Below are 26,321 nucleotides of genomic sequence, written 5' to 3' on the forward strand. Positions count from 1 at the left end.
TTTTTAAAACAGCCGGCAAGAAATAGTATAATTGATGCTGCTAAAGTCTGGCCAAATATACCACCTCCAAATACTCAAACTGCACCTGTTACTATTCCTCTGTGTAATGGCTGTGGAACCAAAGGAACAGGGAAGGAGACCACGTTGTTATTGGCGACCAGTCTAGGCAAAGCTTCTTCGAAATTTGGTAAATGACAGTATGGTATAAAATGTGCATATTTAAGTAGTTTTCAGTATCTGATACTAACACTGCATTTAATCGCCTTGAAAAGATTCCTTGTGGTTCTGAAGCTACTGTGTATATGAGTCTCCATTTCTACCTCTTGGTAAAAATCTTTTTATTCTTATAGACCAACAAGCCATTTGCCTTTTATGTTGAACTGCAGCTATTTGAGACCAGAAGCTGTGTATAGAAAAATAGGGAGTATATTTGGAGAAATCAGTGCTCGAGGGGACTCCTTTTCAACCTAGGTTCATAATCACACTGTTAGTTGTGCACTCCATAGATGTCCTTAATATTTAGAAAGATTTAGTAATGGTTGATGAAAAACGAATTGAAAAAACCTAGTATCATTTCCCCAGAAAAGTAGTTAATGTATTTCATCTTTTGAAAACATTTTTTTAAATATTAAATCAGATGTTAATGCAGTGTTAATTTTTTTTTTTTTTTTAATCAAGGACAGTAACAAGTTCACCCTTTGTCACCTCTTCATTGGTCTTCCATACTGAGCAGGTAGACAAGCGTGGGCAGAGCATGACAATCAGGTCTCAGAGCTGCAGTGTCCGTTTACCTCCGAGTTAGTGTTCAGAGGAGCATAATGATCAGCATGAGAATGGCTCATGCTTTGCAATGGATTTACTGTGGGCTTGAAGTAACTTGACCTTTAGATTTGTTCTCTCCTGAAAAATAGGAATAATCGCTTAGAAATACTATTGGAACTTGCGGTTGTGCTATTAGGTCAACCGGTGAGGTTGGTATCCTTAAGCTTAACATCAATCAGTAATTTCATTTTTCTGCCACTAAGAATGATAGGTAGCTACCTATTATTTTATTTTAGTTTGCCATTTTTTTTTCCACTATGTGTGATTGAAAGTGTTAACATTTCCTAAGGGTCACCAGAAGTTGCGCTAGCCGGACAGGTGCTGGAAAACTTACCCCCCATTGGAGTTTTTTGGGATATTGAAAACTGTTCCGTTCCCTCTGGCCGCTCAGCTACTGCTGTTGTACAGAGGATCCGTGAGAAGTTTTTTAAAGGCCACAGAGAAGCCGAATTCATCTGTGTGTGCGACATTAGTAAAGAAAACAAAGAAGTTATTCAAGAGCTGAATAATTGCCAGGTAAAAAAATAATTTTAATCTATTACGGTAGAAGAATAAGCACATGCAGGTTTTTTTTTTTTTTAAGAATTTCAATTCAAATTTTGTTTAATACGCATTTGTGCTGATTTTGCAAATAAAGAAAATTAGCAAAAGATTATTTCTAAAGTACTAGAAATCGTTTACTCATAACTGATCTTCCAGTAATTTACTTGTATGTGACTAGTGCTCTGCTAGTATGATGGTTACATTTATATCCTTTCTTTTGACTTCCATGACTGCTTTGTGAAAAGGGCTCATAGGATTTATTATTTGAAATATACAAATTCACCTGAGGCACCAAGATGTTAAGCAACTTTTTAAAGATCACACAGCCAATAAATGGATATGCTAGGATTTAAATCCAGATTGTCTAGCTGCAAAGTCTATTAAGCTGGAACTAGAATCCAGTTCTTTTGACTCTTAGACAAGTAATTCTATTGATAACTGCCATATCACTGCCTCAAATTCTATATTTGTGCTCCTTAAAAAAAACTAATAAATCTGATTGTGTATTGCACGTAGTTGAAGCACCTCTCAAACTTTTCCTTGCTCTGGAGACTTCTGTGTAAGCCTGATGCCTTTAACAGAAATAAGCACATTTTAGCTCTCTTGGGGACAGATGCCTCTCCTCTCCCACCACCTGACTCCAGGTCCTGAAAGCCACAGACGATGTCTAGTGGAGACAAAGGACATCCAGTATAGCACCTGATCTCACCTTCTTCATATACCAATCTCTGCTACTTTCACAGCTGTAGGCAAAAGCTATTAGTGAGAGCTAATTTACCTACTTCAAATTTCACTTCCTTTTCTGCCTGTTTTCTCAAAGGTGGGTGGATGGAGTACAAAAGCAGAAGATAAGAGAGGCAAGTAGGGTTAATAACGGGTCTGGTTCATTTGTACGGAGAGACAGATTTGAAATTATTGAGATCCACTTATAATTTTTTTCCATTCCTAAGTGGTGGTGATAAGAGTGTCTCTCCTCAGGACCATCTGCTAAGATGCAGGCAGAATATATAGTGGTTTTTTGACCTGAGCTGTTGCTCATTTGTCCTTACTTTAAATTAACGCAGGTAACTGTTGCGCACATCAACGCTACCGCAAAGAATGCGGCTGACGATAAGCTCCGCCAGAGTCTCCGAAGATTCGCAAACACGCACACTGCTCCAGCCACTGTGGTTCTTGTGTCGAGTAAGTGCAGAAGCATCTGCTCATTTGAGCTTAACTCACTGTATGGGCCTTGTTGTAGAAGCCAGACCATGTTAAAGTAAAATAGGCCTCCAGAGAGGCTGAAATACACAGGACGTATTTATGCTTATGTCTGAGAGCTGTTTAGAGAGGAAATGGAGTGCGTGGGTTTTGTGTATTTTCTCCCTAAACGTGAAGCCAGTTAAAGAAAGTGGAACTTTTTTTTTTTTAACCCTGGGCCCAGTGTTGCAAATTTTAAAAATCTAGAAAGAATCATTTCCAAAGTTGATGCTCCCCGAAATGTTAATATTTGCTCTCTTTTCCTATGGGAAGTAACATGTGTCTTGGAATTCAGTATAAGCATGTGGTAGAATTGTCCTGTGGTGTTAATTCTTCGAATATGAAATGTGTTCCTATTTTAAGAAGGGGTGGGAGGTGGGGAGCAACTCTGAATACAGTACAGCCATTTCTTTTTTCTCAGTGGGTGTCAGTGGAGTTGTGTGTCTCTGTCCAGTCCTTCTAACGTTTGGGGATGGGGATGGGCTGTACCTTTTCTTCCAGCTGATGTCAATTTTGCATTGGAACTCAGTGACCTGAGACACAGGCATGGTTTCCACATAATTTTGGTCCATAAAAACCAGGCCTCAGAAGCGCTGCTGCATCATGCTAACGAGCTGATCAGATTCGAAGAGTTCATTTCCGACCTGCCCCCCAGGTTACCACTAAAAATGCCAGTAAGTGCGTTTGTGTTCTTGTTTGCTGTATTCTGATGTTACATTATGGAGGCTGAAGACCACCCATAACGGGGGCCACAAAGTGAGGCTGCTCTTTGTAGGAGGCTGGCCAGAGTTTTGAAATAAGGCTTAGAAATAGTTCTTCTCTTACAGATATACAGAGAATTGATAACATACGGATTTTGCTTTTATTTTGTTGCACAGTATCATAGGGAATTGATGTGTAGGTTAACCTTACCAACAGCCACTTGTCAGTGTCTCCAAAGCTAGCAGTGTTCTGTGTCAAGTGGATGGAAGTAATGGAAACATTTATTACTCCTTTTGCTTCCAGTCATGGGCAAAGAATATGGTGATGGTTTGCACACACTCGTGGTTGCAGTCAAATAAACAGAGAAATTGTACCTTTTTTTTTTTTTTTTAAGATTTATTTGAGAGAGTGTGTGCATATGAGCGAGCAGGGGGAGGGGCAGAGGGAGAGAGAATCTCAAGCAGACTCCATGCTCAGGGTGGAGCCCAACATGGGCCTCAATCCCATGATCCCAAGATCATGACCTGAGCTGAAACCAAGAGTCTGGAGGCTTGATCGACTGAGCCAGCCAGGTGCCCCTAATTGTACACTTTTTAGGCATTTAATCTTTAAGCCCCAGGAACCCCTGGGGCTGTTTTCTACAGTTGCATTCCTCACCGTGCGTGTGCACTCGCACAGATTGTAGTGGTTATTGCTACACCTGTAGCTCATTGAGCCACGTGCTAGAAGAACATGAGCGTATTTCTAGCAGGATGAGCGTTTCTTTGAGTCTTGATTGGGACAAGCATGTTTACTACAGTGTTGAGCTGTTTTTAAGCTATTTGGAGAATATATAAGTAACTCCTAAAGAAATTGGCATTCCCTTTTCTAACCTCAAAGGCCTTTAAGTCAATTGTAGTATTTTAGGTAACAGATTTTCCACTTTTATTTCCACTTATTCTTCATGGTTAAAAAAAAAGGCTTGAGTATTCAGAACTTTAAATCTTGCCATTCTCATCCACTAGAGTGATCGTTGAGGGTACATTTCTCTCTTTCTGTGTTTTTCAGTCTGAATAAGTTTACCTTCTCCCCTCTAAATCATTGACCTCCTCTCCAAGGCTAAGGCTGTTAGCTTAAGTCTGGAGATCACTCCTTGTTCTAATTGTGTAATTGAACGCGTGCCCCTGAGTTAACCTGTTGTAACACTTCTCCTCTGTACCAGCAGTGCCACACTCTGCTCTATGTTTATAACCTACCAGCAAATAAAGATGGCAAGAGCATCAGCAACAGGCTCAGGCGCCTGTCTGATAATTGTGGTGGGAAAGTGCTGAGTATCACAGGCTGCAGTGCGATTCTCCGCTTCATAAACCAAGATAGTGCGGAACGGGCTCAGAAGCGAATGGAAAATGAAGATGTCTTTGGTAATAGGATCATTGTGTCATTTACTCCAAAAACTAGAGAACTCTGTGAGACAAAGAGTTCCAGTGCAATTGCCGATAAAGCGAAGTCTCCCAAAAAACTTAAGAATCCAAAATTGTGCCTCATCAAAGATACAAGTGAACAATCTTCCAGTGCCAAAGCCACGCCTGGAAAAGGGTCGCAGGCAAATTCTGGATCTGCTACAAAAAACACAAATGTTAAAAGTTTACAGGTAACTTTGATACCTCTTGCTTTCTGAAGTTTATGGTAGGTTTGGTTTCTTTGTGTCTCTTTTCGAGATGCCCGCTTGCTTTTGGTGTGTCCTTTTTTTAATTTCCATTTTGACCATACTCAGAGTTCCCTGTTTTCCGGACAGGCTTTAACACACGGTCGGTACTTAAATTTTCACCTCCGCCGCACTTCTCTCTTTTAAGGAGCTGTGCCGCATGGAGTCGAAGACTGGCACTAGAAACAGTGACTCCCAGCAAGGTAACCCGAGGCTGGCGGCAACTCCTCACAGAAGCTTGAGTGCCACAGCACCGGTGCCCAGAAACTCGGGGACAGCAGAATCTGCTTACAAAACCAATCCGAAGTAGGTTCAATGACTCTTTCTCACAGATGCTTGTCTAACATGAAGGAAATCCAGTGACCCTTCCCCTTCAATTCTTCCCTCCATTAGAAAAGAGAACCTCTGTGCCCGAAGTGTCACCAGTTCTCCCGTAGAGAAAAAAGATAAAGAGGAGACCCCGTTCCAAGTGAGTTACCCATCGGCTTTTAGCAAGTTGATCACATCAAGGCAAGTCAGTCCTCTGCTCTCCGCACAGTCGTGGTCCTCTCGGTGAGTCCAGCTTCTTGATCGTGGGGTAGTTACTCGCAATAGGAGGGATTATGAAATAACACCTGTTTGAAAGAATGCAAGCAGTGTAGGAATGCATAAAGTAAAAGATGAATCTTCCACTCCTCCTCCTCCAGGCCCCCTTTTCCTCCTTAGCTCACCTTTGGGGGCAGTGCTGCTCACCCTTTCTCCCTCCTCCATGTGGGAGTCTGGGTGAGCAGAGGTCAGAGAAACTGGTCTGGGAGTCCCTAGCCCGGATGGGAGGCATGTTAAGATGTCCTTACCGTTTCCTCCTCACTTTGTCATGTTGTGGAAGAAGCCCAAACTGGACACAAATTGGTTATTATTTATAGGGTAATTACCAGGAGCTGTTTGAGAAGCAAGGGTCCTTGTAAACCACTGTAATTACCCAACTAACACTTACGTAAGTGCTCCAAACACTCACTGAGTACTTCGGGGGCTTGGAGGACAGGAGCCATAAGGCCATGTTGCATCACGTGAACTCCTTCAAGCATCGTATTTTTCTGCTGAGTTGGTGAAGACTCCTTCCAGAAAGTGACTTTGGATCTGTAAAGTTACATTTTAAAATTCACATAGGGGCGCCTGGGTGGCTAAGTGGTTAAGTGTCTGCCTTCAGCGCAGGTCGTGATTCCAGGGTTCTGTCATCGAGCCCCACATCAGACTCCCTGCTCCGCAGGGAGCCTGCTTCCCCCTCTCCCATTTCCCCTACTTGTGTTCCCTCTCTCACTGTCTCTCTCTCTCATATAAATCTAGGGGCACCTGGGTGGCGCAGTCATTAAGCGCCTGCCTTTGGCTCAGGGCATGATCCCAGCGTTCTGGGATCAAGCCCCACATCAGGCTTCTCCTCTAGGAGCCTGCTTCTTCCTCTCCCACTCCCCCTGCTTGTGTTCCCTCTCTCACTGGCTGGCTGTCTCTGTCAAATAAATAAATAAAATCTTTAAAAATAAATAATAAATAAATAAAAAAAAATCTTTAAAAAAATAAATAAAATTCATGTTTAAGTTTTCCTGATATGGAGGAAGACTGCCGCACATGAGCAAGAATATCTAGTGTTTTCAGAGCCAGGGAGAGGTGAGATGACTTACATTAGTATCACAGGCTAATTAACCACGAATAAATACCCAAAGTGGAAAATTAATTCATTAGGCCCACCTGTAATTTTTGTCTTTCGTTTTAAATAATCCAGTGAAAGAATATTTGATATTAAAGCATGTACTTGTTGTTAATAAGGGGTCAACAGGTAGTACTTCGGCCAATAAATCTAAATCCATGCATATTTAAGATAAACATACATCCGAAAACCAAATCTTTAGTTTGGTTGTGTTGTGGAAAGCTGTTTCTATATATGGTTTCGAACAAAGCCTAGGTGATACAAGTGAAATAAATAGAATCACAGTTTTTAAAAATAATTCAATATGTATGTCTTAAGCAGGAGTATGTCTCCAAACCTTTTAAACAGAGCGTCCCCACTTGCTTTCAACATTGCAAATCCGAGCATTGGGGCCGACAGCCCAGACCCGTTTGCAAATGGCGCTGACATCCAGATCAGCAACATCGACTACAGGTTGTCCCGGAAGGAGCTGCAGCAGCTCATGCAGGAAGCGTTTTCCAGGCACGGCAAGGTAACCTTTTCTCTCTTGTTCCCGCCTTTCTTGTACCCTTTGCTAGCCCTCCAGGTCGAGAGAATGTCCTTCAACACACACAACCACAGCCAGAATATAACGATGACTGAGAGAGTTTGAGCTCCACCCTTTTTCCTGTGGTCTGCTCATGGTGATACTGTACATCCAGTTTTTAGGACATAGCCCCGGAGAGCGAGAGACCTAGTGGAGAAGCACTTGTGGTCACGGGCAGGGATTTAAGTGGCACTTTGGGAAATAAAACGCTGATGGATTTTATTTAGCTCTGGCTGCTAAAATACAGAAATAGGATTCTAAAGTAATGTCGGCTGTTTTTGTTAACATCTTAACTGTACCGATGCAGTTTTTAGGTGCTGTTTGCTAGAAGTGTACCTTTTCCCGATTATTAAAATGGCTGTGCCTCAGGTGTTTGCAGGGTCCAGAGAAGACCGCAGAGACTCCGCGCATGTATTGGCTCCTGAGCCTGCGTGGGAGAGCTATGTGTGCCAGAGCATGCAGGCAGGCCAGGCCAGTTTCCTGTCCCTGAAGGTCACCCAGTCCTAGTTCACTTAGATTCTGCTGGGCAGAAGCGTAGAGTTCGGACAAGTTCCCTCACAGAAGCACGGAAGTCCGCAGACGTGTTTCTTAATGATTCACCTTCAGTTTAAAATGACAGGGTTCTGGGTAGACATAGCATTCCATTTTCCTTTTTACTGCTGTAGGTGAAGAATGTTGAGCTCAGCCCCCATACAGATTATCAGCTCAAGGCTGTTGTTCAGATGGAGAACTTACAAGAAGCAATCAGTGCGGTGAATAGCCTCCACAGATACAAAATTGGCAGCAAGAAGATCCTGGTCTCACTTGCCACAGGAGCTGCTAATAAATCACTCTCTTTACTGAGGTAAAAACAAACCATTTATTTCAGGAAATAACGTTTTGGCCCAGAAACAACTTTGGAAATCAGAAAATAGATTTGATCACTTTCCCAACCCTCTTAGACGATTACTTATGCAGTAATGCTTATTCTTAATTGATATAGTTTAGAAATAAGCTAGAAGTCAGCAATAAGCTGGTTAGAATAATTCGACTCTTGTTCAGGGCATTACTCAAAGGTGAAGTACAGCTTCAACTTGGCAGGCAGTTAGGAGTAAAATAATACACCACATATCCAGAACAGGTTCTAAAAATAGTAGCCGTCTACGATAAAAGTTTGTAAGTCTGAAATACTACCTCCAAATCTTAGGAGAAGGTAGGTTTGTCTGTAAAAGGTAGATCTGCAAAGCTCCAAGCTCTCAACCTGCAGATAGATCCTTAACATCAAACAGACACTCTGTAGGTCTGCATTATGATTATGTCAGTTGTAGGAATCTGGTGATGATTTTATTCTTAATGCGCTTTGGTGATTCTTCCTAAAAATCTGAATTCGAAGGTCTCTTTCTGTGATGTGTACTTCACCATTATTTTAAATTATGGCTTTTATCCCCTAGAATAAAAGTAATACTCATTGAAGAAACTTTGGAAAGGTCAGAAACATAAAAGAAGAGGGGGAGAAATCCATAATCCCTGTGGCTCAAAGCCAATCCCTCAACAGTTCCTCTGAGTGTTTTTGGCTGCCTTTTGTTTTTTAAAACCATAATTGGTTGTGTATCCTCAACTCTGGGCATTCTGCCCCCATGTGGAATTCATGAACCACATGAGCCACAACGTGGCAGGAGACATTCAAGCTGTTCTGCCCGTTATTCTGAGTTAACAAGGTGTTTGTCTCACAGAGTAGTCAGCGTTCTTCTGATACACAGGTATGAGAAGCCCTATGCTTGAGTTTGATAAAAATCCCAGTGTGTCTGGCTTTTTATTCTTTAATTACATTGTCCCTAAAGTCATTTCTTTAAGTTTTTCCGGAAAATTAATTTTGTCATATCAGAAACTGCTAAATTTATGTTGTGCGGACCCTTGAATAACGTAGGGGTTAGGGGTACTGATCCCCCCTCCCACGCAGTCAAAAATCCACGTATAACTTTTGGCTCCCCAAAATCTTAACTACTAATTGCATACTGTTCACCAGAAGCCTTACTGGTAACATAAACAACGGATTAACATCTGTTTTGTATGTTGTATATGTTATATACTGTATTTTTACAATAAAGTAACAGAAAAGAAAATGTTACTAAAATCATAAGGAAGAGAACATACATTTATAGGACTGTACTGCCTTTATCGAAAGAAATCCACATGTATGCGGACTCATGAAGTTCAAACACATGTTCAGGGGTCAGCTTACCTTGTGTTAATTTTATGAACTCAGTTTTTTAAATACAACTTGGAAATCATCTGTTGATGTCCAATAACATCGGTTCTCTGATGAAGTGAAATTTTGTTTTACAGTGCAGAAACAATGTCTATTCTTCAGGATGCTCCTGCCTGCTGTCTGCCTCTTTTTAAATTTACAGATATCTATGAAAAAAAGTAAGTTAGGTTTGTTTTTTTTTTCACTGATCCAGTTGGTACTGATTGGCAGCTTCCAGAATTCCTATATTGATGGGTGATTGGCATAAAATTGTGGTAGCTGCTCTTAAGGAATTTCCAGCCTGGTGGAGGAAAAGACTTAAAAGCAATGGTATTCAGGTTCAGATTTCGGTTTTAACATACCTCCTAAAAATGTCTTTCATTTTTAGTAAATTTAGACCTCAGTCCCTAAAGCTGTCCTTTCATTTTTTTCCAATTGATGAGTTTTTTTCTTCATTGAGCATTTTATGCACCTTCTAGCCTGTAAGCTCCAGGACGACAAGGACTTAGGATGGGCTCTTCAGTACCCGGGGCTTAGTAGGTGTTCAGCAAGTATTAGTGGAATGAAAGTGTGAGGCTCTGTGGAGAATGCACAGCTGGGAGGACACAACCCTTGTCCCTGAGGAGCTTATGTCTGGAAGGGAAGAGAAAACACAAATCATTATAGAACAAAGAAAACTATCATAAAGGAGGAGCATGGAGGAGAAAATGGTACGAGGATGGAAGGAACAAGGAGCAGGACTGTTATTCTGTGAACCGTGGGAGTCCTGAGTTGTGGAGGAGTAAGGGGGAGGTGTGGTGGCAGGAAACACGCTTCAGGAAGACTTTTCTGGTGATGGTTCAGTCTGAGATGGAATGGACAGGGCAGGCAGGGAAATGAAGGCGGGACAGTGCCACACCAGTCCCCAGGCCTGGGCAGATGCTGTTGGAACGCTGAAGTTTGAGTTGTCAGTGAGACAGGACTTGATGACTAGTTTTATGTAGCAGGCAAGGTAAATAGTAGAGGTCATTTTGATTCTCAGTGTTTTTGCCAGAGATGACTGGGCGGATGGTTGTATGGTTAAACCAGAAATGGAGAAAAAAGAAGGCATGTTCCGGAGGTACAGTGAATTTTTGACCTTGGTCTTGGACATTCGAGATACAAAGATGTGACAGTTATTTTCCTAAAGGGGATTGTGGGATAGGGGAGCAGATAGGGAGGGAGAGGGAACCCAGAGAAAGGCAGACCTGGATGAAATGGCACCAGGGACAGGAAGTGGGAAAGAACCCAGAGGTGAGGGTGACATCAGGACATGTGGGGATGGTGCGAGGTTTGGCAGGGAGGAGGTGGCTGTTGGTGACTTGAGAGCCATCCCTGCAGAGTCCTGTGGATAAAATCCTGGGGGAGCAGGCTGACAGACTGGATGGCAAAATGGCAGTGCGGCTCCTGAGAGAGCAGCTGTTTCCATTAGAGGCACTGTGAGATTATTAAGACTGAGTGAGAGCACCAGGGCTGTGTGTGTGCAGGGGCAGACAGCATGAGTGAGGGCAAGGGCGTGAGACCGCGTTTGGTCGGGGCAGGGCGATGAGGGGAGGCGCATCTGAGCATCAGTGTAGGGCCCTGGGAAGAAACCACAGGAGCGGCTCATGTTGAATGTGCGCTTAATACGTGCCAAAGCTCTTTCCAGACATAACATTTAATCCTTGTATCAACCCTGTGAGGTAGCTGTTATCTTCCCATTTTGCATTTGGGAAAGCTGAGGCCTGGATTGGTTCTAGAAAGTTCTAGAAGGTGACTAAGGCCAAAAGATTGAGACAGGACGTGAACTCAGATCTATCTGCTTTCTGATCTGTGCCCTTTGTTTTGTTTTGAGAGAGAGAGAGAGCCCAAGCAGGGGGAGCAGCAGGCAGAGGGAGAGGGAGAAGCAGACTCCCCACTAAGCAGGGAACCCAGGATCACGACCTGAGCTGAAGGCAGACGCTCAACCGACTGAGCCACCCAGGCGCCCCTTGTGCCTTTAAGCTCCAAGTGTGAAAGAGCTGCGTCGGGGGCATGATTGAGGAGTTGAACCTTCGGGAAGTGTGGGTCATGAGGTTGAGGCATAGATGAGGCGAGGGAGTTGCTGGAAAGGAGTATACCTCTTCTGAGGGAGGAGAGCAGAGATGGTGAGAGGGGTGTAATACAGAGGGATTTCCAGCTTAGGGGAGCCAGCTTGAAAGAGGTCATACCAGATAGCTTTCCATCTCAGAACATTAGGTGAGGTTATTTACAGAAACTGCAGGGTTCGAGGAATAAGTACCAAATGACATAGTGACTAATGGGCAGTGAGCCAGAGGTGACTCGGAGGAAGTGCCAAGCATTACTGGTTTGGTAGTGAATGAATTTATAGTAGAAGTATTCCAGTTTTACTTCTGAAGAGACGGAGGAACGATTCTTGGTTATAGCCCTTTATTTCATCTGATATACAGGCGTTTCTGTATAATCGAAGAACATTCTAAGTCAGCATCTCTCTCCTTTTCCTCGCTTTTAGGTTTGGACACAAGTTGAATGTGTCAGATTTATATAAATTAACAGACACAGTCGCAATCCGTGAACAAGGGAATGGCAGACTGGTGTGTCTCCTACCCAGCAGTCAGGCCCGGCAGAGCCCCTTGGGGTCTTCCCAGTCGCATGACGGCTCTTCGACGAATTGCAGCCCAATTATATTTGAAGAGTTAGAGTATCATGAGCCTGTCTGCAGACAGCATTGTTCCAATAAGGACTTCAGGTATAACTCATTTCCCTTTAGAACTCCTTTTGCATAGGGGTGTGGAATAACTGTTAAAATTACCTTGCAAATGTTATAGACGACTGAGAAAAATGTCAGCTAACTGTTGTGTTCTCTTTTCTGTAGTGAGCATGAATTTGATCCAGACTCCTATAAGATTCCTTTTGTGATTCTCTCTTTGAAGACGTTTGCGCCCCAGGTTCATAGTCTTCTGCAGACACACGAGGGCACCGTGCCTTTATTAAGGTGAACATGTCAAAGCCATTGAGATATGAGGCCTTGGTTCTTCTCTTTGTAGAAAGTCTGCCTTCTGCCCACATCTCTTCCCAAGCGAGTATTAGAGGATGCTTCATCCTAACATTTTTAGCATCTTGCAGTCAAAGTACATCTGAAATGGGATCCATTTGCTCAGTACTTCCACAAGAAAATTGTGTGTGTGCTGATGTTTAGAAATATAAACAACGAACAGGAACGTTTCTTCCCCACAGAGATGAGATCAGTGTAAGTGCTGCACAAGTATCCATGCGTGCTGCAAGGGTGCACACAGCCTCAAGTAGTAGGTTGGAAAGCTTCAGCAGAGGTGTGCTTCAGAAGGCCACGTAACCATCTCGTGGGCCACGCAGTACACTTACTGTGGGGGCCAACACGGGACTGAGTTTGCCCTAAAGCCACTGATACATTAAAGCAGGTAAATAACTGACTTGGAACCCAGTGGCCTTATTTCTCACCCCCTCTGCTGGAACATTGTCCAGGAATTTCTGGTATCCTCAGAATGCATCAAAGAGGTGAATGCCGCAGTGATTGCCTCCCCCTCCCTGGGACCTGAATTTTCACGTTCAAACCCAGATCCTGAGGATTTAAGGAGAAATGATTTATGAATGGATATCTTAAAGATTTCTGTTTAGCAGGTGCTTTGCTTTTCCATTAATTTGATTAGCCTTCTTTTCCCCACTTCAGCTTTCCAGATTGTTACGCTGCCGAGTTTGGTGACCTGGAAGCAGTGCAGGAGAACCAAGGGGGTGTTCCCTTGGAGCACCTCATCACCTGTGTTCCGGGCGTAAACATTGCCACTGCGCAGAATGGCGTCAAAGTGGTCAAATGGATTCACAACAAGCCCCCGCCTCCAAACACGGGTAGGAGTCAGGCACTGGTTTTTCTGAGCCGCCGGCTACCGTGAGAGGAGGCTGTTGGCTTTTATCTTGTGCGGCAGCATTGTTGGCCAAGCACAGAGCACTGTGAACGTCTCCTTTGATCTTCTAAAAACTGAAACTACTCTCTAAAGTGCTGAAGGTCTGGCAGAACCAGACTTTTTGGAAGGACCAGCATAAAATCTGTAAAAAAAATTTAAAACCCACATTTCACAGTTACGAATCTCTTTAGCCCTACCTAATCTTGTGAGGCTTTTTGGCTTGTCAGTTGACTGGCCTTTTAAAAATCGTTTCAGGTATTTGAAAGAAATACCTCTAAATGCAATTTTACCTTTGAAATTCGTTTTGGTCAATGGTTCTAACTTTGATAAATGTGAAAACAGATTTAGCTTTCAGTGTAAAGGACCAGGAAATGTAAACCTAGCTTTGGGTGAGTTTCTGAGTTCCAGGCCTTCCCTGGGCTGCAGGTGTTAATCCCACCACCCGTGAACTGAAAATTGTTGCTTTCCTATGGACACTTCTCTTTGATCCCAAACACTTCCTTTGCTCCTCCCTCTATGGGAAGAATGGTAAGGATTACCAGGGAAGGAGAAATGTTTGTATTAGAGCTGCTTACCGCTTTCTCCTGCCTTTCGCCTCAGTCCTAGACCACGCAGTCTCCCGTACACTGTGCTCTTCCTCCTTTGTCATTAGCTTGCCAGTCTTGTAGAAGGGTTTCCATCTGTATACTTTCATAATTAAAACTTTTTCTTAATTACATGGACAGTCAAGATAAATACAAGAATCTCTTTCTTACTCAGTTTTATATCAGCTAGTTTTACATTACTGCTTTCCATGGTTTCCTGAGCAATCTTTTCAGCTTTCCTACAGGTTAGTTAGGGTTTTTCTGGGCTACCTGCTTGCTGCCCGTCTATAACTTTCTTTCTGTGGGAAAAATACATTCCATGGGACCAAGTTACAAAGGAATCTTTGAAATACAACTGGTTTATAAGTTGGAAACATCCTGTGTAATTTCACTTCTGCTTTACGTTAATGCTCTGCTGAACTGTGCTTTACTTGGACTACAGGACTTTAAGAAGGTAGTGGTAAAGCGTCTGCCAGCCCATAAAGAAGTTGGGCTGATAAAGTAGATCATACAGGGCCTGAGTATAGACGCTGAGAAGTAAAGCGGCCCTTTGGGCTCACCTCCTTGGTCATGGTTGAGCTCAGGCGAGGGAGAGCGAGGTTAGTTATCTTTCAGAAGTGAAATCCTATCTTAGCCATGTTCTGTCTTTCTCCCCCCATCTAGACCCTTGGCTCCTGCGTTCTAAAAGTCCTGTGGGCAACCCCCAGCTGATCCAGTTCAGCAGGGAAGTGATTGACCTGCTGAAGAGCCAGCCGTCCTGTGTCATCCCCATTAGCAATTTCATCCCGTCCTACCACCACCATTTTGCAAAGCAGTGTCGGGTATCAGACTATGGATATTCTAAGCTGATAGAATTATTGGAAGCCGTGCCTCATGTGTTGCAGGTAAGGAAAGCTTAAGGATTACTTGTTAAATGATGGGAACGTCCCTCTGTGGCTTCGGCTCCTTCAAAGAAACAGGGTGGCTGGTAACCTCATTCAAGGTGGCTTCTCAGTTTTTCCAGAAAACTGAGTTTAAACATAAAGAAGAAGCCCCTCAGAACACTGAGGAGTATTTTCCTTCTAATCTCTGTAGATTGACCTTCCTCTTCCTAGCCCAGGCCTCTCCAGGATTGTTCACTCTTACAGAAGAGCTGCCGAGAACATGGGCTTAGCTCTCATCAATGAGTTAAAGACCGGCTCCTGGGCTGGAGCCTAGCGTTGTTTTCTGAGGAGTCTTTGCCCTATTAATTTAGAGTGTTCCATAGCTTCTTACCTATAAAACATTTTACCACTTATAAAATGTCCTGGAACACCTTAGTTGTCTTTTGTAGACAAAATTAGTTGCCCAGATTAATAATATGCTTTTTATTTCTATAGTCATGACTATTTGAAAAGGGGTAAAAGGGAAAGGAAAAGGGGGTGGGGGTCCAAGGCACTTGAGCAGTTGTTCATTTTGACCGTCTTCATTCTGTTGATCCACATTGTGTTTGAAAATGCAGATACCATACATAAAAGGACTTGTTCTCTGAGAGCAGTAACGAGAGAGAGAGAGAGAGAGAGAGAGTGCCGTCAGCCAGAAAGTCCGTATGTGCCAAGGTCTGATGGGTATAAATAATCAGATTGTTTTGTTTAATTTGCAGATTCTCGGAATGGGCTCCAAACGTTTGTTGACCCTTACGCACAGGGCCCAGGTGAAGCGCTTTACTCAGGATTTACTAAAACTTCTCAAATCCCAAGCCAGCAAACAGGTCATTGTGAGGGAGTTCTCACAAGCTTATCATTGGTGAGTTGATGAGAAGGGGGGAGGGGGAAGGAAAGCAAATATTTTAAAACACTTTTTCTTTCCACAAATAATTACCTAATATTTTCTATTTAGCATTTTTGGGGAAGACTTAAAAGTTAATTTGGCAAGTGATATTTCTCATTCCTTACCCATTTCCCTGGTTAATTCTAGGTGTTTCTCAAAAGACTGGGATGTCACCGAATATGGTGTTTGTGAGTTGATCGATATCGTGTCAGAGATCCCAGACACAACCATCTGCTTGTCCCAACAAGATAACGAAATGGTGATTTGCATCCCTAAGAGAGGTATGTTGACTTGAATGTGCTGGTTACCTTCACACGGAATCCTGTATCCTTTCCGGGGCCTCCATGGTTCCTGAAGATTTCTTGGAAAGTGCATTGTGGGAACTATCGCTGTGCAGTGGATCCGAGGTTCTTCAGAGCAGGCGCAGCCACTTGCCCACAAGAAAAGCAAGCTGGTGTCTTAGAGTTCACTGTAAGGAAAAGAAGGGTATAAGCAGCCTGTCTGTGGCTGTTGACACCATAATTACCCAGCTGAGAGTCAGGTACCATGGCTGTCGCTTGTCTGTTCTCTTGGACTGAGCTCCTTGACTGTGCACTCTTGAGAAGGAAAGAAAATCCAAGCAAATGTTTTATTTTACCTTTTGCATTTTGGTCATTTTGGTTGCAGTCTGGGAGCTGGAATAGGTAAAATTAATCTACTTCCTGTCATGTTCTCCCAGTATTACTAATCCGTGATTCCTAACCTCCGTTCCTGCAGAACACTGACGCTCATGAGATCCTAATACTCCAGAGCTTTTGGAGTGAGTAATGTCAGTCTTCCCGATTGTAATTTAAAAATTAATAGAAACAAAAATGGAAGTTGAAGCTTTTTCTCCCCTGTATTTTTGTTAAACTTTTGTTGCCTGATACTCTCTTCTGCTAGCAATTTTAACTGAAGATCAGAAGAAGACACGAAAAGTGTGTGGCTAGTCAGAAATGCAATTTTATAGAAATAATTTCTAGGTCACCTTTTCAAGTACAGAGACTTGGATGTGTGTCATGCTCATATATATGGAATGGGGGACGGGGAGCTAGAGAAAATACGTCTAGCTTGCAAAGCCAGATTACATGGGTGTATGTGTCTTTCACCGTATACCATTATAGTCTCCCAGCTTCCTGGTGGTGTGCCCTTGAGTGAGTTTGAAAACCATTGTGCAGAAAGAGAGAACACGAACGTGTTTGTTTTAGGTTGTCTGTGCTTGGAAGGCAAAGACGGTATCTCTTGTCATCTGTGCATAGGACTAATACAGCGGTAAGGTTTAACACAAATGAATGGAAGAAAACTGTGATTCATTTTTTATTTTTTAAGAGCGTACCCAGGATGAAATAGAAAGGACAAAACAGTTCTCCAAGGATGTTGTTGATTTGCTGCGGCACCAACCACACTTCCGGATGCCCTTTAACAAATTTATCCCCTCCTACCACCACCACTTTGGCCGGCAGTGCAAACTCGCGTACTACGGGTTTACCAAACTACTTGAACTTTTTGAAGCCATACCTGATATTTTACAAGTGAGTGAAGAGATTCCAGTTATATTTTTCTGAACATATTATGTGGGGAAAATTTTTCTTTTCCAGGTCTATTTTTCCTGGGAAGTAGAGAGTTAGGAAATAGGAGGAAGGGGCGCCTGGGTGGCACAGCGGTTAAGCGTCTGCCTTCGGCTCAGGGCGTGATCCTGGCGTTGTGGGATCGAGCCCCACATCAGGCTCCTCTGCTATGAGCCTGCTTCTTCCTCTCCCACTCCCCCTGCATGTGTTCCCTCTCTCGCTGGCTGTCTCTATCTCTGTCAAATAAATAAATAAAATCTTTAAAAAAAAAAAAAAAAGGAAATAGGAAAACCTTAAATATTTCCGTCAGAGAAGCTATGTCATTGGCTCAGTATTTTTAGGTCAATGTGAGGTCTTTTTCCTTTAGTAAAGAAATCATTCTTCAAATTTTTTCAGGGTAATTATTGAAAAAAAATATGTAGTCTGATTTCTTTGTTTTGGGGTTTTTTTTTTTAGATTTTATTTTTTTATTAGAACAAGCTGAGGGGAGAGGCAGAGGGAGAACAGGCTCCCCGCTAAGCAAGGAGCCTGATGTGGGCTCAATCCCAGGACCCTGGGATCATGACCTGAGCCAAAGGCAGACACTTAACTGACTGAGCCACCCAGGCATCCCCAAGTAGTTTGATTTCTTAAATGGACTGTTCTTCCATTGGCACGATACTTTTCAAATTTCTTAGGTTGACAGTGGGATGAGTACATGAGGTGATAAGAATGCTTAGCTCTTAGGCACTGTGAGGTTGAACCAGATTTCTGTTGTTAATTTTATTAGTATTACTATTTTTGACCCCTGAAGTGCTTTTAAAGTTTTTCTTGTGTGTGGTAAAACACATTACCTAGTTAACCCCTTTTTAAGTGTGCCTTTCAGTGGTATTAAAATCTTGCAAAACCCAGGCTCTCTATCCGTGAGAGACCACCAGAGTGCTTCTTAGTTACTAAGTGTATACATTTATGTGCTATTTAATTCCATGAACAGTCCTCACTTGTTCACCCTCGCCTTCTTCCTCCTGTGTGTTTTCCAAGGTATTGGAATGTGGGGAAGAAAAAATCCTCACTTTGACAGAGGTGGAACGATTCAAAGCGCTGGCTGCCCAGTTCGTCAAACTCCTGCGGTCCCAGAAAGATAACTGCCTTATGATGACAGATCTGCTCACAGAATATGCTAAAACTTTTGGTTACACATTTCGTCTCCAAGACTATGATGTCAGTTCAATTTCGGCTTTAACTCAGAAACTCTGCCATGTGGTAAAGGTGAGCAGATTCTCATTTTCATGGGCGAAAATGTGGCGGCAGCATGTTGCCCGTGATGTTTACTGGTGCTTAGCATTTCCTTGTTCACCCCTGGCACTGGTTAACGCCTCACAGGATGTGCTTTGTAGGCCATTAATACCTTACTAGGGAGTAGGAGAGGACTCCAATTTGGCAGGTAAGAGTTTTGGTCTTGGTCTTGCTCTTGCATGTTTCTTAGAGGCCTTGCCAAAGTAATGTCTTTTTGAGCGATGAGGTCTCCGTTTTATCCGAGGGTGTTTCTTCTCTTGAGTATCCTCCTAAGCGGATTATGATCTCTGAAGTTGTGGGGAGACTGTGGTCACAGATCTCTTTCACCTTCCAGATTGACTCAGTTGAGTAGATGTAGGAGCAGGCTAGGCTCACAGCTGCCTTTGTTGCTGTTAACAGGAGATTGGAGAGGGTGACTTCCTCTTCCCGCCCTGGGCTGAGCTGACCCTCCCTGTCCTAGGCAGACCAGCTGGATAGTTCCAGGCTGCCTCCTGCATGGGACCCAGACAGCTCACTATAAGGAGGGAGAAGTGAAAGGGAAAACGTACCAAGTGCGAGCAGCCCCAATTACAGATGTGGAAGGAATCCAGTTATGTTGTGTCCGGTTAAAGGGAGAAGAAGCTTCACAGGAGACAGAGAAGGAGCTACTGGAAAGCAGGAAGGACACTAGGAGTGTGGCACGTTCCCAGTGCCCCCTGCTGGGAGGATGGGTGAGACAGGGACTAATGTGACCTTTGGGCCTAGCTGAGTTGGGGGGGACTTAGTGTTCGTGGCCAGGACGGGGTCAACACCAGTGTGTGGGGACATGGAGTGGGTTGAGGCCGGAGGAGTAGGACATGACAATGGTGACAGGTAATGCAGACAGCTTTTTGGCTTGTGTACTTGTGAGGGAGGAGAGTGAGAGCTCAGTGAGGGGAGACTGTGGGACGGAGTGGGCCAGTGCGCTTTCTTGTGGCTCTTTTGCTCCCAGATGGAGAGACTTGAGCATGTGTGAGAGCCACAGGGACGGATCTGCTCGAGGAAGAGAAGATAAATACACAAGGGCAAGACAGGGTGGTGGGATGGGGGTCCTAAGAAGGCAGACCTGGGAATTGGCATTCAATGGAAGGAGGCACAGCCCTGATATTAGTACTTTGACCGGAGGGAGGGAGTGTAGGGTAGATGCAGTAAGTTTGATGTTCCTCACTGGGAAGAGGAGGGAGGTACCTTCCATGAGCTGTTTTTCTGCATGGAAAGTGAGAGCAACTGCATAGAGAGAGGATGAAGGAGACAGGATTCAAGATTGAAGTGGCCATTGTGGTGCATGGGACCCGCCAGGACATCGGGCAGGGGGCTGGGAGTAGGGGGAGCTCCACAGGAGAGAGGAGGGATGGTCAGTGGCGCAGGGCTGCTTTGGTGCAGGCATAGGGAAAGCAGACAGTTGGGCTCAAGGTGGGAGTTTGCCAGATGGTGCAAAGAAAAGGCACGGGGACAAAGGAGTTTATGGAGTATGACCAGAATGGCAATAAATTAATGGCCCATCAGCACCAAGGTGGATGAAAGAGGAATGTGTGCAGAAGGGAGAGGACTTAAATTGGGAGGACATGGGAGTCCATGCAGGCGAAGCTGGAGAAGGGGAAGCAGAGCCGATCATTGGAATCTCTTTCCGGTCTCCCACTCCAGCGTCTGCCTCAGGCTTCCTTTCGCCTGCGGTCTCCGTGGGAGGTTTGCATGAGCTGCTTGAGAAGTGGGCGGTAGCCGGTAATCCCAAGTGACCTGGGAATGGGGGTCTGGAGTGGAATCAAGGAGGAGAGGGTGTGCCTGGAGATGGGGCGGATGAGGAACGGAAAGGCCACGGTGTGGGCGAGGCCCCTTGGATGCTCGGTCACCCAGCGTGTGAAGGCAGTGGTGGGCTCCAGTGGATGGCAAGTCTAAGCCGTGACCAGAGATTTTGAGGAGCGAGGGTGAGGGAGTGGGGAGTTGGGGCGTCAGCAGTCAGGATGGGGAAGGAACAGAGGGGCTCTCGTGTGCTTCCCTGACTGCTGCTGCGTCTCCCAGGAGCCTCTGGGAAATGCTGATGCCCAGACTTCACCCCTGCCTCTGAGAATCTGATGTCATTAGTCCCTGTGCGCTCTGAGCGTTGGCATTTTTTTATAAGCTCCCTAGCTGATTCTGTTGTGTAGCAGGGGTTCAGAATCAAGAGATGTCTCTAAGTAGCATCAAAAGAGCAGGTTTTTATCTTTTCTCCTTGAAAGGCTGGAGTTGTAGCAATAGTCTGGGCATCTGAGAAGATGGCTCGGATTCCCTTAGACTTGAATCTGTTGATTGATTAAACCCTGTATCTGCAGAGGAAATCTGTTATTGGAATCTCCACAAATCTGTAACCATGAGAAGTGGGGTGGGGGGCGTCTACCCATTAACCTCCTGCCCTGGCTCTGGGTGAGTGTCTGAACCAGGGACACACCAGGATTGTGAACCCAGAGCCCCACAGAGTATGAGCCTGTGATGACCTAGCCCTCAGTGAGGCACTGGGACCTGCGGTCTTGGCTGGGAGAGCAGACAGGGGGACACTCTGTAACAAACTTGGTTTGCCTCCCAGCACCTCAGCGCGTGCATACTGACTCTGCCTGTTTTAAGTCCAGTGACGGCTCAGTTCACAGACTCGTTCCTCTGCCCAAAGCCTGCAGCTCTTGGTTAGCCCTTGCTTGTTTCTTCATATGCTGTTTGGTCTCCCAGTGCTAACCTGTGTCTTTTCCAGAAGACCTCCCTTCCAGTGCACTTCATCACTTCAACCTTGTATCTCCCCGAGAAGCGAGGGAGAGACATGTAGTCAGATAGGAAAATACCCGCTTGCTGGCTAGTGATGATGGACTAGGGGAGTGCGGCGGGTGCCTTAGTCAGAGTGGTCCTTCAGTCTACTCTGGACACAAAGGTGGGGTGAGTCGGTCTGCAGAGCTGCCCTGTGGACCGTCACCTGCAGCCCAGCCTCCCCCCTTGAGCGCGGCAACCTTGAGTTCAGGGGCTTGGGCCCCTGGATGCTGGCCAGTCTTACCTCCGTCCATAGGGGAGTGGAATGAGTGCCTGCAGAGAGGGCTGGTGTGATGGCCATCTCTGATTGTGGGCTGGCAGAAAGGGAGGGAACAGTTCCCGCTCTGGTGTCCCACAGCAGCCGGAAACAAACTCACACACTCACTTCCGTGGAAAAGAGGGAAGTAGAGGTTTTCCCTCTGTTGGTCTCCCTCACCCAAAGGACAGTAGCTGAGCTGGGTGGCCGTGGCCCAGTGTGCCGCTCTTGAGCTGGGAAACTCTGGGACTCTTGTTCGCCCAGATTGCTGACATGGAGTCGGGCAAACAGATTCAGCTGATCAACCGCAAGTCCCTGCGCGCCCTCACCGCCCAGCTGTTGGTGTTGCTGATGTCTTGGGAAGGAACCGCCCACCTTTCTGTCGATGAGCTCAAGAGACATTACGAAACTACCCATAGCGTTCCCCTCAACCCCTGTGAATATGGATTCATGACCTTGACCGAACTTCTGAAGAGTCTGCCCTACCTAGTGGAGGTATGCTTGCTAACGGCTCTGTAGCGCCATCTTACTGAGATCTGCTGCGCTGCTCCTGGGGTGCCTGGTGATCTGACTTAGGGCATATAGGGCGGGAAGGGACCAGTCGGTCATTTCATAGTTGAACAAACCGAGGCAGAGCAGGGGTATAGGCACCTTGCCCAAATGAGTGCCCAGCTAAGACGGAAGCCCTGGCCTCCTGAGTCCTGAGCTGGGGTGCTTTCGAGCTCCACCAGGCTGCAGTTTGCTGCTGTTCGCGCTGACGAGATGGATGGTGTGGGGGCAGGGCGGGGGGCTGTCATCAGTCAGACACCGGTCAGAAAGGAAGGCTAGTACCCTGGGTAGCCTTTTAAGAATAGCGCTGAAGATGGGAAGAATCACAGGAGAATATTACAGAAGTAGATGAGACCCTCACCTGCCCCCAGCCCAATTATCAAAATTGACCCAAGAAGGTACAGATTAAACCAATTGGGGCACCTGGGTCGCTCAGTCAGTGAAGCATCTGCCTTCGGCTCAGGTCATGATCTCAGGGTCCTGGGATCAAGCCCCATGGCGGGTTCCTTGCTCAGCGGGGAGCCTGCTTCTCCCTCTGCCTGCCGCTCCACCTGCTTATTCTCTCTCTCTCTCCGTCAAATAAATAAAATCTTGAAAAAAAAATTAGACCAGTTACGACAAAAGAGGCTGTAAGATCATTGAAATTTTATCAGTGGAAAAGATACCAGGACCAGATAGGTTGTTAACAGTTGGATTTTTAGCTAACTTGAAAGAGTAACTCCCAACTTCCTAAAAAACATTCTAGGCCATGTTAAAGACAAAAACAACAAGACAAAAAAACAAAAACAACAAACCTCACCACTTCATTTTATGAAGCCAAAGAAACTTTAACATCAAAAACCTAATACAGTCCCCCAAAAGACAATGATTCTAAATAGGGTGTTAACCAATAAGTCCAACAACGTGGAAAAAGAGTGCTGTACCATTGTTACCATATAACCATGTGATTGATAACTACACAATTAAGAGGGATTGACAGAAATTCTCCCCTTGTCCAAATTCGGGCCGGGCTCCTGGGAGCCGCCTTCTAGACTAGACTGCGACCTGGGATGTGTTGGTAATTTTCTGTCCACCAGCACCCCGCCTCCCTCCTTAGCTCTAAATCTCCACTTTTCTTTGTTGTATTCAGAATGAAGCCCAATTCTGCACTAAGGTTCTTTCCTTTTGTTGCAGTAGCTCTTGAATAAAAACTATTTTTCCCACTTCAGTTACTTTCCAGCTCTGGTTTGTCCTCACAGTATCACATCCAACATTTTCGAAACTCTGTTAATTATCTGTTGTGTGAACAGTGGTTCTAGGCAGCGTAAACCGATGATCCAGGACAGAAGACTTTCCATGGCCAGCTCGGGTTGGGATATACCCCTTCCCTTGGAAAGCCTCAGTGCACATTAAAGACTCTATAAAGGTTTATGGTAAAGAAATTTGTTTACTTGAAGCCAGAAGAGCTTTGGGATTTCTTCCCTTACTGCCCCCCCCCCCGGTCCTTTTTTTAAAGAAGACTAATGTGGTCATCCTGCAGCACAGAGTTCTTGGATCCCTGCTTTAGGTGAAGGGGTTCATTGGCCTCATTCCCCGCTGTCTGATGCAGTGCTCTCACTCTGGGGGTTTGCCTCCCTTCCTCACTGCCTTTTGTTTGAGACCCCAGGTCTGCCAGTTTCCTTCCTTTCTGACATGCTGTTTCCCCAGACCTCTGCCATCTTAGACACACAGATAGAAGGGAAGTTTGCTCTCAGGCAGCACTTTCTGTGGGAGGAGATCCTTGAATGAGCGCCCCCTCCTCCCAGGCTTAGTGCCCATTTTCAAGTTGACTCAGTGCCTTTTCAGTCTCAGCTGGAGGCCCTGGACTCCTGGGTGGGGCGGGAGGCCAGTCACTCTGGAAATTTCTCTTTCTTTTTTAAGATTTTTAAAATTTACTTGTCAGAGCGAGTAAGAGCATACAAGCAGGGGGAAGAGCAGAGGCAGAGGAAGAAGCAGGCTCCCTGCTGAGCAGGGAGCCAGACACAGGGCTCGATGCCAGGACCCTGAGATCGTTACCCAAGCCGAAGGCAGACCCTTAACCAGCAGAGCCACCCAGGTGCCCCACTCTGGAAGTCTTTAATGCTGTGTTTTTCTCTTGAACCAGGTTTTCACTAACGAAAAGACAGAGGAGTGTGTAAAGCTCACTAGCCTGTATTTGTTTGCCAAGAACGTGCGGTCTTTACTTCATACTTACCACTACCAGCAGCTTTTTCTCCATGAGTTTTCCATGGCCTATACCAAGTATGTCGGAGAAACACTGCAACCCAAGACCTATGGCTACAGTAGCGTGGAGGAGCTCTTGGGAGCAATCCCTCAGGTGGGTGTTCTCAGAGCTTCTTGGAGAGCGTCTTCCTGGAGAACCCCAGGCTCACTCTCCTGAGCACAGTCATGAAATGCTGCCAGGACAATGAAATGGCAGGCATTTTGAAAAACATACTGTTGGCATTAAAGGGATGATTCTAGCGTTTTTCCTTGATTCTGCAAGCCTTTATTAAATCTGTATATGCCAGGTGAGTAAGTTGCAGCCCCTTTCTTGAGAAAGGTGTCAGGTGATGGAGAGTCAGGGCACCTGGCAGGTTTGAGGCAGTGTGGTCAGTGCAGTTATCCATGGGTACCCTGAGGAGGGCCACGGGCAGGGCCCATGCCCAGGCTCGGGGTTCGTTCCAGAGCCAAGATGTCAAGGATTTATAGACGTCAACCATGTGACGAAGAGGGGACAGTCTGGGCAGAGGGGACTGCATAAGCAGTGACAAGTAGCGTGGAATATTGAGGACATGAAAAACCAGGCAGGGGCCTACCAATGTAGTGAGAGTTCCCTTACAGAGGGCCTTGTGAGCAGAAGGACCTGGAGGAAAGAAGTAGGGAGCCTCAGGTTTGTGTGTGGAAAGCACCAGTGTCACTGCTGTGTCCAGAGTAGGAGGAGGGGAGGAGGGTGCTTGGCAAGTACCCTTGCTGTGGCCGGAGCACAGGTGAGAGTGATAACGAGACCGAACCCACCTGAAAGTAATGCAAGAGGCAGCGAAGGACCCAGGAAGGCTGAGATGGAAACTTGGTGCAGACGCGTGTGGGGGAGTGCTGGGAGCCAAGGGCCTCCGCTCCCGCTTTTGCTTGGCTGAGGAGCTGGAGAGAGGACTGTGTTTCAGGATTAGGACCAGGAGCTTAGTTTGAGGGGTCTGGATGATCCCCATTAGTTTTCTTAGGGTATATTTAGTTTCTGGAGAAAATAGGAAGGACTCTCCTGTGACAACTATCTCCTTTAACAGACCAGAGCTGGTGTTGGGGAGATGGTCTTTCTGAGAGCCCTAAAGAATATTTTTAAAGCTGAGTCTCATCATTTTTAGAGTACACATCTTCTTGTAAGGAGCATGTCTCTGCCAGCTTCTGTTACTTTAAAAGCTAATGAAAGTATAGAAGAATTTTCCTTGACATTCCTCTCTAACTTCCAATATATTTAGGGTCAGTGCAACAGGTCCCATTCTTCCTGGATTTAGGGCTTATTTCCCCTCCTTTTCCACTGCTTAACCAGTAGTATGTCTTGTGTGCAGGTGGTCTGGATAAAAGGACATGGTCATAAGAGAATTGTAGTGTTAAAAAATGACATGAAAAGTAAGTAAGCACCCATCCCCTCCCTGCTTCAGAAATCCCGGTTCTCTCACTGACTTTTCCCTCTGACGGCTGCTCTTGGTCCCCCAGGTCGTTTGAGTTCACTCGGGCTTGCCCCCACCCACCCTGAAAACCAGCCCTCAGCCACAGAGCACATCCCAGCGGTGCCTGAATCTGGCATAGCTGTGGAACTTGAACTTGGAGCAGGCAGCGATGGTAAGCAAGGCACAACACAGCCAAGCTTGCGAAATTCTTGGAGAACTGACCCCGGGGTGTGGGCTGGGAGTGGGTGGGGGCAAGGGCCACAGTGGGCCATGTTCATATATTCTCCAAAGCAGTCTGGTGTTTGGTTGGTAACAGAAAAACGAGCCTGCATTTCATAGTATTTTATGGTCCCTGGTTCAGGGTCTTGAATGATGTTGACAGTCCTGTAATGACAGTATGTCAGCCCAGTTCAGGCTTCAGAGGAAATAATTT

The 26,321-nt window shown here is 45.3% G+C and overlaps 1 protein-coding gene across 8 annotated transcripts in view; it reads left to right on the forward strand.

Moving 5' to 3' along the window:
• Positions 1-26,321, forward strand: part of MARF1 (meiosis regulator and mRNA stability factor 1) — a 39,560-nt gene that overhangs the window by 7,472 nt on the left and 5,767 nt on the right. For 3 of the 8 annotated variants that reach the window (XM_045776047.2, XM_087870237.1, XM_045776053.2), the window contains exons 4-25: positions 13-187; positions 1,112-1,338; positions 2,430-2,547; positions 3,106-3,278; positions 4,508-4,936; positions 5,139-5,296; positions 5,384-5,542; positions 6,990-7,182; positions 7,902-8,080; positions 9,562-9,642; positions 11,973-12,209; positions 12,336-12,455; positions 13,167-13,342; positions 14,646-14,866; positions 15,604-15,746; positions 15,918-16,051; positions 17,118-17,320; positions 18,377-18,604; positions 21,939-22,169; positions 24,346-24,558; positions 25,787-25,847; positions 25,935-26,060. In XM_045776047.2, coding sequence (XP_045632003.1) covers positions 13-187; positions 1,112-1,338; positions 2,430-2,547; positions 3,106-3,278; positions 4,508-4,936; positions 5,139-5,296; positions 5,384-5,542; positions 6,990-7,182; positions 7,902-8,080; positions 9,562-9,642; positions 11,973-12,209; positions 12,336-12,455; positions 13,167-13,342; positions 14,646-14,866; positions 15,604-15,746; positions 15,918-16,051; positions 17,118-17,320; positions 18,377-18,604; positions 21,939-22,169; positions 24,346-24,558; positions 25,787-25,847; positions 25,935-26,060 — 3,985 coding nt within the window. The remainder of the gene's footprint in view (positions 1-12; positions 188-1,111; positions 1,339-2,429; positions 2,548-3,105; positions 3,279-4,507; positions 4,937-5,138; positions 5,297-5,383; positions 5,543-6,989; positions 7,183-7,901; positions 8,081-9,561; positions 9,643-11,972; positions 12,210-12,335; positions 12,456-13,166; positions 13,343-14,645; positions 14,867-15,603; positions 15,747-15,917; positions 16,052-17,117; positions 17,321-18,376; positions 18,605-21,938; positions 22,170-24,345; positions 24,559-25,786; positions 25,848-25,934; positions 26,061-26,321) is intronic. The other 5 variants (XM_045776048.2, XM_045776052.2, XM_045776049.2 and 2 more) reach the window with 5 other exon arrangements.

This window comes from Ursus americanus, chromosome 2 (genome assembly GCF_024610735.1).
Source record: "Ursus americanus isolate L20-20 chromosome 2, mUrsAme1.1.p, whole genome shotgun sequence".
Taxonomy (NCBI): domain Eukaryota; kingdom Metazoa; phylum Chordata; class Mammalia; order Carnivora; family Ursidae; genus Ursus; species Ursus americanus.